We start from the raw sequence: 12,526 nt of genomic DNA, 5'->3' as shown, positions 1-12,526 counted from the left end.
TTTGAGGTCGTCAGCCACCCAGAGAAGGCTGTTATAGTAGCCCTGGTGAGGGATACTGGTGGCTTTGACTGGGTGGCAGTGATAGAGATGGAAGGAAGAGAAGGAATTTGATTTTTGGAAATAGGATCCACAGGACTTGGTAGTTGAAGAATGAGGAAGATATCAGTGATGACCTAGTCTTCTATCATGAGTGACTGGCAGCAGGGTGAGCCCATTCTTTTAGTAGAGTGGGGGACACTGAAAGAGAAGCAAATTGCTGAAGAAGTAGCAAGTATTCCATTTTGGATGCCTTAAGTCTAAGGTATCCAAGATATCCAGTAGATAAGGGGATCCAGAGGCATAGAGCTCCAAAGAGAGAGGTCTGGAGCAGAGAGAGAAATTTCAACGTTGTTGGCATGTATGGTTAGGGCTTTAAACCCTGGGACAAGTATGGGGTGAGACAAAAGGAGAGTCCAGCACTGAATAATTCTAACACTAGTGCAGGAGACCAAAAACAGGGAAAGTAGCCTGTGCCCATGGGAGTCCTCGGGAGTAGTAAACTGTTCCAGACGCTATCAAGGAGAACTGAAAAGGGCCCATTAGATTTAGCAGTGAGCAGGCTTCATTCATGGAGCTTGTTACATAGCCAGACTGTAACTGTATCTGAGCCCCCTCCCCACCCACTCTCCAGGTGAAAGGGAATTGGGCTGTGAGGTCAGCTTCTTCCACACAGCCAGGTAAGAAGTCTCTAGAATACTGGGGTGGGCTGTCCATTCACTGGGGGGTTTAACTGTATGTAGTTTATAGTCTGTTCTCCAAGCCTGAACTCCTGTCTACAGCTGAAACAATCTTCTGCTGCTGAATAAGCCTCTTGCCCTCCAGGAGAGGCTGTGTTTAAATTAACTAACCTTAAAAATGGAGAATCAAGAGGTCAGCTTCTCTGCCCTCCCCTCTGCACATGCTTCGAATGGTGGACAGCAGATGTCTGTTGTGGGACTTGTGACTTTTAAGGCTTAACATTTTGTGAAAATAGAAAAGAGCATACTTACACTCTTGAGCTCCTCAGAGTGACCTGTTTGAGTTAATGTGAAAACAAGAGGCATGTGGAGAGACTTCTCATTCTTGAAGCACAAAACAAGTGCATGGGATACTGGTGCAGTTTGGATAAAAGCATAATTGTTCTCTGAGTGTCTAGAGTCTGTTCCTTTCTCTCATTCCTCCTTCCACTGCAGCTTCCAGCCTGCCAGCCTCAGGGAGATAGACACGGCCTCTTCAGCGCACAGTCAGTACGTGACCAAACTGGGAAACACACATGCACTGCCTCTGATTGTAACAGGGGCTTGCAGAATTCACAGCCATAGCTGTGGAGAAGCCCCCACAGGAGCAGAGGAGCTGCTCTCCACTGTCCTTGGAAAGTTTCCAGGTCCCTTTCATGGTGTCCCTAACCAGTGAGTGCTTTCTCAGCTGCCCTGTGTAGTCTTCATATATTTAAATCAAGTTTCTCTAACATTTGCATATCTTCAACAGAAGGCTTTACTGAGCTTGTCACTTACTGTGCCTGTGCCTCGGTACAGAGAGGTTTGTGCAGGGGACAGAGGAAAGTGCATTGCGTGTCCAGAGGAAGATTTCACATTCATTCTCCTGTGTCGGTAGCAGCTTCACTTAGGAGAAGGAAACCAGGGAGTAGACTGAGAGGTGAAGGGGAGGAGGAGTAGGAGGAAGGGACAGGGCAAGGGGCTCCCAGCCTTGAAGTCCCAGTGTGTTAGTTTTATTGTGTAAGGTGAGGGGGTAACAAAAGTCAGAAGAGCAGCAACCAACCTGCCTTGCACTGGCTGCTTTCATGTCTGTAACCCCATTTTATGAGAGGCACAGCTGAGGCTCTAAAAGATTAAATGTCAGAGCAGTGCAGCTAGAACTTGAGTCCAGTACTTTGGCTCCAAAGCACAAGCTTTTCACTCGGTTATCCAGAAAGAGACCTTGAGATTACCCTGTTTGTGGGATTTGCCCTAGCAGCAAGGGTGGGACTAAGCCATTGATCTCTCCCAACTCCAATCTGTCATCTTTGTACTCTCCCATGACCTCACCACATGAAGTGGAAGGCCAATAGAGAAAAATGGGAGAAGTATTCCTTTCTTTTCCAAGTGTTCTTCTGGAGAGAGACACATAGCATTTATAGTCCGAGCGCCACTGATATTCTGTGACTTGTCTGTGTAGTCCTCGCATTGGCTAAACAGGCCACAGTTCTCTGGCAGGTCTGGTAGCAGAGTTGCTCCTGTGCGCCCAGACCGTGCCCTCGGTGGCTCTTGGGTGGGATGTGTGGGGCTCTTTTTCTTTTCTTCATTGTAGCTTTGGAGCTAGTTTTCTAGGTGAGTGCTCCATTTGAGAAGGTAATCTTTTAAAGGACAAGGTAATGCTGAAAGAGAAAGGCAAACAAATTTCAAGTCTGCTGGGAGGAGGATAAGGTCACCTGAGAAATAGAAGTTTCCTGTCAGTACCTGACTATTCTCCCGAGGCGCTGAGAGGCTGGTGGTGGGGCGGGGGGGGGGGGGGGGATGGAGAGGAGGCCAGAGTAGCGGTACCTCCTAGGGTTTTCCAGATCCTTAAAACTGCCCAAGGTACCAAGAGGCTAATGCTCTCGGCTACTTAAATGTAATGGTGTTTGAAAGAGCAAGTCATTATTTCTGTGGCAAAAACCACCTATATCTGTTTTCTCTTAGTTTTTAAATATATGTTCATCTGTAGGTAAAACAGTCTAGCAGAAGGTGAGCCAGCAGCCAGCCCCCTTCTCTTGGGCACTGAGGTGTTATAGGGCTTTCTCGGAGCGGGGTTTGCACAAGTCAGAGTTGATGGCCCAGTATCCTTTCTGGTGCAGGTGCCCTGCCCCACTTCCCATCCCAGGTGCCAAAAATAGGACTAGGTTTTCCTGGGTGGGGGAGGCTAGAACCAGGGGAGCAGGACTTGTTCTCTGAAGGTCAAGGAAAGGGAGGCCTCCTGAGCTGGGTGACAGGAGACATTACTGAGACAGGGCACACATTTCCCCCAGAGGAGAGGAAAGAGATCATTCAAGTTTTTGCAAGAATGGAGCCGTCTAGAAAGCGATAAAGGATACCCAGAGTGGTGAAGTTTTTATACTTTTACAATGACGTATGTGCAGACTGCATCAGGAGCTTCGTCACGCCGGACCAGGACCGTTTTCTCTCCGCTGCTGCTGACTGTTCTCTCAGAGCCATGGGCTGAGTGTGCACAGCCGCGTGAGGAGCTCGTTGCACAGAGGCCCCGTCTTCTGCCTTCTGTCACACTGCCTCTTGTGCTAGCATTTAGCTTGTGTCTAACTGGTATTTTAATTGGTTTGGGGGAAAACAGATGATTGTTTCTGTTTTAGAATTGTCTTGGTATGTTTTAGTGCTTTTTGTTAAATTGTCGAGTAGAATAGGCTCTTCCAAATTGCAAATTCACCTTTCCTCTGAAGAATGGACAGACTGATACCCATCCACCCGTTCTCTCCCCAAGTCCAGCAAAGCACTGTGCCTGCCAGCTTGTGAGCCAGGATATCCAGTGCTGCTTCTTGGAGTATGATGCTTTTCCTTCCACCATGCAGAGCCAGAGGTGGAGGAGAATGTAAAGCAGACCCTATTCCATTCCTGAAACACCTGCAGCTGCTTTGCCTGTACCATGGGTCTGATGAAATAAAGTGCATTAAGATCCTTTAATACATTTCTGTGCTACAAATTCTGCCTTGGGCGTTGGGTCAGTAGATGTGGTGTAATCCAGGGTTGCTGCTGGTGGGGTTATAAATGGCTAATGCTTTCCAGCAAGCTTTCCTGTAGCTGCCTGCTGCTCCCAGCACGCACTTACAAATGAGGTATGAGGTCAGCTTGCTGTCCTGAGCTTTAAGAAACTTTTACCTTGCTGGAAAAAAATGTGATTCTTTTTTCTAACGAGCTTGCCTGGTCATTCAGACACATGGGTCAGGAATATTTGTCATCTGTTCTTTAAATAGGCACATGGATCACAGGTCGTTTCTGTTGATGGGTTGAGAGTGTCCATTGCCAGGTTTCTTCAGGCAGCTTTGGGAGGTCTCAGGTAGGTTCTCTTTGTTGGAGCCCATGCTCCTGTGTAGGAGCAGCCTCTGATTTTCCTCCTGCCTGGGCCTCAGGACCACTCCGTGGCCAGCACAGCCTCCAGAGCTGGTGGGCAGGGGGACGGACGTGTGTACGCAGACGGCTGAGCACCGGTGGGTCATGTCATAGGCCTCCACCCCAAGGCTTGTCAGTAGTTTTAGTTTCTTCTTGAACCTTTGGCAATTTGAAATTCAAATGAGCAAGAAAGTGTAAAATATTTCTTGTAAGTGACGTAAAAAGTGAGCTTAGGCTTGCTTGCCCTGGTCTGTGGCTTTACTAAAACTGCCATTGTGGGTGAGCCTTCAAGCTGGGGTTATGGGATCTGCAAGAAAACAAATGTTTAACTGAAGTCCAGGAGTATCCAGGGCTGCCCAGCTTTGCCAGCTTTAAATAGTGCTGCTTGGGGACGCCTGGCTGGCCCAGTGGGTGAAGTGTCTGCCTTCAGCTCAGGTCATGATCCCAGAGTCCCCAGGATCCAGCCCTGTGTCAGTCTTCCTGCTCAGTGGGGAGTTTGTTTCTCCCTTTGGCTCTGCCCCTCCCTACCACTTGTGCTCTCTCTGTTCTCTCTCATAAATAAAATCTTTTTTAAAAAATAAAATAAATACCAGCCCAAGATAAAACCGATAAGCAGCATTTCTGTCTGACAGGGATTGAATAAAAATGTGAAGGACTCAGACATTGAATGTGGATTTTAGCATTGCTTTATCTCCCTTGGGAAATTCCATGAAAGAAGGTCCAACCCCTGCTTAATTCTTAGAGTTTGGAGGGAAGTGCTTGGCCTGGGGTGGGGGGGGGGGGGGGGGGGGGGGGGGGGGGGGGGTGTTGGGGGGGCGGGGGCCCAGCCAAGGGGGGGCCCTGCTTGCAGGATATAAGGCTCCCCCCCCCCCCCCGCCCCCCCCCCCCCCCCCCCCCCCGCCCCTGTACTTGGCTATTTCCCCGGGCTTGTGGGTGGGGGGCTGTGGAAGGGCAGAGCTGGCCACTAAGGCGTTTGTTATCTGGTTCAGCTGCCCTCAGGGCCCTGCCTACCAGCACTAGTGAGAGGTAAAGGACACAGGGTCTGGGACAAGCTTTCCCAGTGTTCCTCTTGGGCAGTGATTGTTGTGGATTTTTGTAAACAAGTCAGTAAACAGGAACCAGTGTTACAGCTTTCATAGCACTTAGAGCAAAGTGTTGGCTGTCATCTTCGATGGCAGCATTTGTGCAAATTGTTCTGGGTCCTGTATGTTTGAGTCTCAAGATACCCAAACCCCTCCCTGTGTAAGCAGATGTGAGGTTTTAACTGTGGATGAGGACTCTAAGATGAACAGTATGACTTCCAGATGTTAGCTTTTAAAGCTGAAGGGTCAGGTCAAGTTTGGTTCCCACCGAATGAAAGCTGCCCTTCAGATCTTTGTGAGTCTTGGAGAAATGAGCCTCAGTTCTCTTTTGCGTTGAATGTGTTTTCAGGGCCATTGGGTGTTGAGCATCTTCAGGCTGATGTGGCATATGGCTCTTGGCTGCCCCAGGCCCCAGGTCCACATCAGGAGCGCTTTGTATTTCTCATGCGTGATACAGTCTTTCTGGACCGAGGGTTAGATAGTCCTCAATTATGTTTTCTTGCTGTCTGCTGTAATCCTGTGTCTGTGATAGTGACAGAGTTAGGGAAGCTTCTGGTATCCTCCCATCTTTCACTGTCCATAGCCACAGACTTGAGCAACCCAGGATGAGCCCAAGTAGGTCAGCCTCTGGGGCCATCTAGGCAGGCAGCCTCTTCTCTCCTAATGCTGGCCGCTTAGTTCAAGATTTTTTCATGAGGGTGTAGCTGTTGGAGACCTTCCAGCTCAGCTGCCAGGGAGGGGCTGATTGGGATCACCTGTAGTCAGCCTGCTGTCCCTCTTTCTACATACAGGATGGCCTGTCAGAAGCCAGGGAGTGGCCATGGAAGGAAGGTAGGCTATAGAACAAAGTGCTCAGAGAGCCTTCTTCACCCTCCCTTTTTAATCAAGGGCTTGTCCCAAATTGCTCTTCAGTGCCAGCCAACAAAGAAGACGCCCACACAGGTTCTTGAGTGTTTTGTGCAGTTTTATTGAAAACAACTCTGGTGGCCTTACAGGAGCTCTGCAGCTGCCTCCTAGGCCAGTATGTTATGGAAAACCAGTAATCTGGGGCTGTAAGGAGCAGGGCAGCCAGTCACATGAGATGGCAAGGAAAGGGCTGAAGTTAAAGCACATTTAGCAGGCGGATCATATTTTCAAAAGCTTTGCTTTGGGTGTTTTCCTTCTGTTTTGGGGATCAGTATCCTTTTAATCACATTCTCCAGCCCCTGATCCCTCCTCATCCCTATAAATTACTATGTGGTGTATAATCATTGTAGGGAAAAGTATATTGAAATTCTTTTTCAAACCACATGTCACTGAACTTCGGGGCCATAAGGAGCATATGGATATGGAATGTTACATATGCACATGAGTGAGTGATTTTAATTTTGATACATAGTTTTTTAAATCAGGGAAAAAAGAATTGTATGGTACCCTGGGTGATGATACCAAACTCCTGTTGCATCTCAACTGACCAGCTCACTGTCCTCTGTGCTTTCATCCCTTCAGACACTGCCTTGGTTGACCCTCTCTGGAAAGGCCCCAGTTGGTTGCTAATGAACAAACAGCGTGGAGAATCATATGGTACAGATAGAGGCTGTAAATCCCCTTATGTTTTAAAATGGTGTTCATCATTGAAATTAAGAACAGTCATCTTCCCCAGCAGCCTGAACTCATTTCTCCATATCCAGCTTGGTCTAAAGAATCCAGTCAGAGAGTAATTGAGAGTTCGTGACACTTGCAGAAGTTTCTGGTAACAGACCTGTGGGTACCAAGAAAGGACAGAGATTCGTCCCACCCACCAGTCATTCCTGCCCTCCCCTGTATCCAGAGCCGCCCACTCCCCAGCACTGACATGGACATGCGTTTAGCCGACTGGCTGCTGTCAATGGATAATGTCTACTCAGCATTTGGGACAAGTTCCAGCATATAACTTCCTTCTGGAGAATGACCCTGATAGAAGAGGGGATTGAGCTTAATTTATGTCAGCTAACAACCTCAGTGCAGCAACTTGGACAGCTAGCCTTCCGGAATTTCCCGAGACTTTTCCGTAGTGAATGACAGTGCCATATATTCTAATTGTTACCCATGCTGCTCCCAAGTGTAGCTGCTGTGTAGTGGTTTTCACCTTGTAGAAATCAAAGCCAAGTGTCAAGTTGTGTCTAACAGAGGTACACAGAACTCGAATGGAGAAATGAGATGTTTCTGGCTGGCTGGAGAATCCTCAGGCTGGGAGAGAGTGTATCAGGCAGCTGCTGTGGTTGTCACGGCCTGCTTCCTTTTCCAGATGGAGCCTGGGGTTCTCTGATCCCCTGAGGTGGCAGCTCTCTAGCCAGCAGAAGGCAAGCACTAAGCAAGGTTGTGGGGGTGTGTGATAAGAACAAGACTACAGCCTCTCCCCTCCACCCCAGTCTGCCTTTGACTAATGAGGTGTTAGGCTGAGCCAGGGCCGAGTTAATTTCAGAAGTAATCCATTTCCTGCTACTTTAATTCAGCCGGCACCGTTTGTCAAAAGTAGAGAAGAGCACCTGGGACCTTCTCCTGCATCATCCCAGTATCTTGAAAAAAAAGGAAGGGAAGGGGCAGCAGGGGTTCTCCCACCCCTTATTGTAGGTGCTGAGGTTATAGAAGTGTGTCAGGACTTGGTAACATAACTGTCCTCACACACATCATGCCACCATACTGTCGTACCCCGCCCCAGGCCCCAGCCTTAGCGACAGGTTCTCCCCCACCAGGTGGGCTTTGCTCCCAAAAGACAGCTGTGCTTGTTAGATGGAGAATGCGTATTGAGGCCATCCGTGCTTAGGCTGGGAAGTCCTTTAGGACAAAGACAACTGCTATCCAATATCTACAAGTAATGAACTTATCAGTAAATATAACACATAAGCTCATTAATCTTAACTTTGCTTTTGGACCAAGGGGGAGATTGGCTTCTCGGGAGACAAAAATTTCATCTGTGTTCTTTCTTTTCCTTAAACCCAGTCCCAATTTAGAGCCAAACATATTGCCGTGCTCTCCCTGGGAAGCAGTTAATAATGCGTTTTTTTCTCACGGTGGATGGTCCAGGCTCAGCCTGGTCACTCAGGCCCCCAGGCCATGTGCACATGTTCTGTACACAGCGTGAGCTCAAGGCATCTGAGCAGGGTTTTATCAGCTGAAGAATGTTCTCTAGATGAAGTGAATCTTACAACTGTTGCCTGTCCTGGTCACTCGTCTTTGCTTCAACTAATGCTGTTCTTCTGAAATCACTGCCTCCACCCTTCAGCTCTGAAAAGAAAAGAAATTGAGGATGTAGACATGAATGCACTGTGCTTTACAAGAGGTGGCTGCTCATTCACTCTGGGCAGTGAGATCTAGGTGTAAAAGAAGTCTCAGGGGAAAAAAAAAGTCGTCTCTGGGAAGAGATGTTGTTTGTGAAGAGAGCATTGGCTTGGAAGAGCTGCTGTGGGATACCTGCCCAGGCGTCCAGGGAGAGGAGGTTTAGGGAAGGTTCACCTACAGGTCGGTCCTGTGGATCTGGTGTAGGTGCGTGGGGCCTGGAAGTATGACCACAAAGGACTGACGGGGTGAGTGGGGACAGGGGGCCAGCCAGCATAGGCAGGTGTCTTCCCAGCCTGGATCTCCCCCTCCCCCTCCCTGAGAGAGGGGGCAAGACAGTCATAGGCGACATCAGCTGTCTGTCTCCCCACCCCCACCCCCCAAACACACATCCATACACCCGTCAGCAGTTTGAAATTGAGCAGAATAGAAGGGGAAAGGGCCATATCCTTGGCAGCTCTGTGTTGCCTTTGTCCTCTGAGCTTCCTGCTGACTCCCTGAGGGCCTCATCTTGCTGTTTCCTCCCAGAGAGACTTCACCTGTACCATTTCCTTTCGCTGTGGGCCTCTCCTGGGTCCCTCGTTTTGCTCGCCTCATCAGTGTCTCCCTTGACTTCTCCGCTCCAGAAAGAGGAGCAGCCCTGCAGCCTCCTGACCTACCAGGTGGAGTTAGAAGCATCAGGTTCCTTTGAGGTGGCTGGCGATTAGAGGGCAACATTTCTGTTCTTTCCCCTATTTATACATATACCTTTTCCAGAGCTTGAAATAATCCATTTTCTTCTGAGAGCCTCCACTCCTTGTAGGCTGTGGTTTGATCACACCCACCATCTCCCTTAGTTTAAGCCATAATCATTTCTGCTTCCTCCCTGCCTCCTAGAAGTGGTGGGTGTCCTGTGGTGTATGTTACAGTTTGCCCAAGCTGGAAAAGTGTTGAGCTGGTCGCTCTCTGCCTTCTCCCATTTGGTGGGGAAGGAGGGGACTCAGAACCCACTCATCTCCTGGGGAAGAGGGTGTGTCTCACTGCACCAGTCATCTTTGGGGTTCCACTTTCAGGATTCAGGCAGGAGCAGCGTTGAATGCAGAGTCAGTGTCTGAGCAGCCACGCTTGGACATCGAGAGGCCCCTGGACTGACTGGAGGAGGAGCTGGGAGACGGGAAGGCACAGGCCCCCTTCCTTACCGGCAGCTGTCCTCCCGCCCTCCAGCCCAGAATGAGTGCTGGGCTTTGTGCATTCAGAGGCCACCCTAACTGTGTGTTTTTTCTGCTTCTCCCACTGTTGCAGGTTATGTGTTCTGTATGTTACATCGCCTCCCCGAGCAGCATGACTGTACGTTCGACCACATGGGCCGCGGCCGAGAGGAAGCCATCATGAAAATGGTGAAACTGGACCGGAAAGTGGGGCGCTCCTGCCAGCGCATTGGGGAGGGGTGCTCCTGAAGGCCAGGCACGGCCGCCACATGACGCTGTTCTTAGTTCACTAATGTTAGCCTTATTTAGGACAAAGTCAGCCAGACACCTTGTACTGGGCACGCGTCAGACTACAGCCAGTCCGTTTCCTTTCTTTAGCCAGCCGTCCTGGTACTGTAGTTTAGGGGTTGATGGTGGTTGAAATTGATTTCTGGCTGGTTACTAAGGTGCCTGCTAGCCATTGTATAAAATTAAAACATGAAGAATATTTTTTTTTTGAGCATGGCTAGTGGATTTAAAACAACACATACCTGTCACTGCTGGAGTCAAACTTATAAAAAGCCTTAAGCGGAAAGTGTTCCAGATGGAGACTCTGAGTTAATAGAGGAGTAGAAGCTGGTGTTAAAGTTCCCATGACGCACATGGCTTTGCCAGAAACTCTGGTTAATGTTCGGCCTTTCACCTCTTCACTTATCCTTAGTCCCAGTAGCCAGGATACCTGATGGCCACGCGTGCCTTGGCCACAGGAGGCTTTTGAGACTGGCCATGTGGCTGGGCTGGGTGGTGGCTTTGCTCTCCCACAAAGCTGGAAATGGGGGTGGGGTGGTAGGTTCTTAGGAAAATTTTTTTACCTGACTTGCTATGAAAAAAACTCTCTCAGCACACGAGAAGAGAAACAATAACCTCACTTTGAAAATTAGCTCTACTCAAGACTAGTCCATGTACGAGACCCATCTTTTCTATATAGGACCCACGGTCACGAGAAGCTCCAGGGGCGCACCCTGACCCCACTGGCTCTGGTTTGCCATTTGCCAAGTGCAGGGATCTGGCAATTGATCAAATAAGGCTAATTACAGCACAGGAGCTGCGGCTGGGATCTACGGACTGGCCTCTGCAGCTAGATTTCTATATTGGGAGTTTTTAAAAAGACATTTCATAGCCAACGGGAATCAGTAGAAGGGCTGGGGGGAAGCATGTGGGATGCTGCTGCCCACAACCTCTGCCCCCTCCAGTGGCCGCCTGCCCAGCCCTTTCGGGGCCAAGAAGATGATGCCATGACCCAGCCCCTTGGTCTGTGCAGCTCCACAGTCCAGGGGACGACCTCTACCACATAGCAAGTTTAGGAAGGGGAGGCAGCCTGTGTGACAGGGGCAGCGGGGTGATCTGTCTAGAACAGTGGTTCGTGACCATGGCCCAGTTCTGAATGAGACATTTGCTCTGCACTGGGGGTGGGAGGCCATATTTCTCAGCCCATGCCTCTTCCTGCAGGTAGAGAGGAGTCAGTAGCCGTGGTAGCTCAGGCCAGGTGGGGAGGATGGATATGGGCCTGTTTGCCCAAGTTAGGGAATCATCACCGATCTGGTGGGGGTGGGGAGGGGAGACAGGATTAAGATTCTCTGGAAGGCCTGAACAGGGTGGAATGGGCCAGAGACCCCGTCTGGTCCGGGCTGGTGAGAGTCCCAGGCTCCTGCAGAGGTGGCTTGGATCTGCCCACACACAGGCTCCTGGAATAGCTTAACCCAGCAAACTTTCCCTTTTATACCACGACCAACAGTTCGACTCTGCAGTTCACAGCCAAACGCCTGCAACTACAAATGTTTTTTGATCCGGAATACTGAAATAGGAAATCATGCTCTTACCAACCTCTTCCTCCCATCCCACCCCCACCAGAGTGGAATCCGCTGCAAAATCTCCAGCCTTATTCTTGCTTCAGGACCCAGACCGGTGTCTTGCTCCAGGGCAGCCCAGGGCAGAGGGGCCGGGTCTGCCTGCGTTTACCACTGTTGTCAAGCCACGGCCCTCTGGCTGTACATGGCCATCCTCAGTGAGGCGGCCCGCCTAGGCCCCCGCCAAGCTCTGATCCTGAAGAGGGACCCCCCTGCCCCCCCGCTCTCTTCCGGCCCTCCTCAGGCCCCACCGCTGCTGCTTTGAGGCAGGGATGGGAGCAGGCTCTCCAGGGAGCCCAGTGGCACACAGGGCTCGCAGCCCATGTTCACTTCCTGATGGTAGAGCTGGGGGTGGGGGGAGGGCTTGTTCCCCTGCAGTATCTGTTCTGTGAAGTTTGTTAAATGTAAGGAAAGCTTAAATTCTTGTATCTTTAAAAGAGAAGATCTTATTTAACCCTTTTGTGTTTTAGATTTACTTACACACATAGCCTAGAGCTCAGTTTTAGTTTTAACATTGTGAAAATATTAAAAGAATCTTGTAACTTTATTCTTTTTTCTCCTGCTGAAAAAAAAATTAAACCAATCGTATGAAAGTTTGGATTTCTCTGTTTTGCCAGTTCTCCTAAGTGCTACCTGTATAGCTAGAAAAATGGTGAAATGTCTCTCTGGCTGGACCTTGGATGAGGTGTGGCAGGGAAGCAGGTGGCTCTTGTGTGCAGAGAGAGCCTCTCCATTGTCTGGGCTCCCCCTCCAGGCTCCACAGCAGCTCCCCTTGTTTCTGGGAGTGCTTTGTGTCTTTGGAGGTCACAGGGTCTGCGGGGTGGTATGTTTGCTGGCAGCAGGACGGTTACGTAGGTGGGGGAGATGAGAAGAAACGGGCACCGGCCCTGACGGTGGGTTGGGCGTGCTTGGGGCCTGGGAGGGTCAGAGTCTGGGGACCCCAACCCCTCGCAAGGGAG

The 12,526-nt window shown here is 49.9% G+C and overlaps 1 protein-coding gene across 1 annotated transcript in view; it reads left to right on the top strand.

Moving 5' to 3' along the window:
* Positions 1-12,167, top strand: part of ZFAND3 (zinc finger AN1-type containing 3) — a 335,812-nt gene extending 323,645 nt beyond the window's left edge. Inside the window, exon 6 of the mRNA XM_059400549.1 lies at positions 9,776-12,167. Coding sequence (XP_059256532.1) covers positions 9,776-9,930 — 155 coding nt within the window. The 3' untranslated portion in view covers positions 9,931-12,167. The remainder of the gene's footprint in view (positions 1-9,775) is intronic.
* Positions 12,168-12,526: the final 359 nt, after the last annotated feature.

The sequence above is a fragment of the Mustela nigripes genome, chromosome 5 (assembly GCF_022355385.1).
Source record: "Mustela nigripes isolate SB6536 chromosome 5, MUSNIG.SB6536, whole genome shotgun sequence".
Taxonomy (NCBI): Eukaryota; Metazoa; Chordata; class Mammalia; order Carnivora; family Mustelidae; genus Mustela; species Mustela nigripes.
The sequence above is the reverse complement of the archived record's forward strand: the minus strand, read 5'-3'. Positions and strand labels throughout refer to the sequence as shown.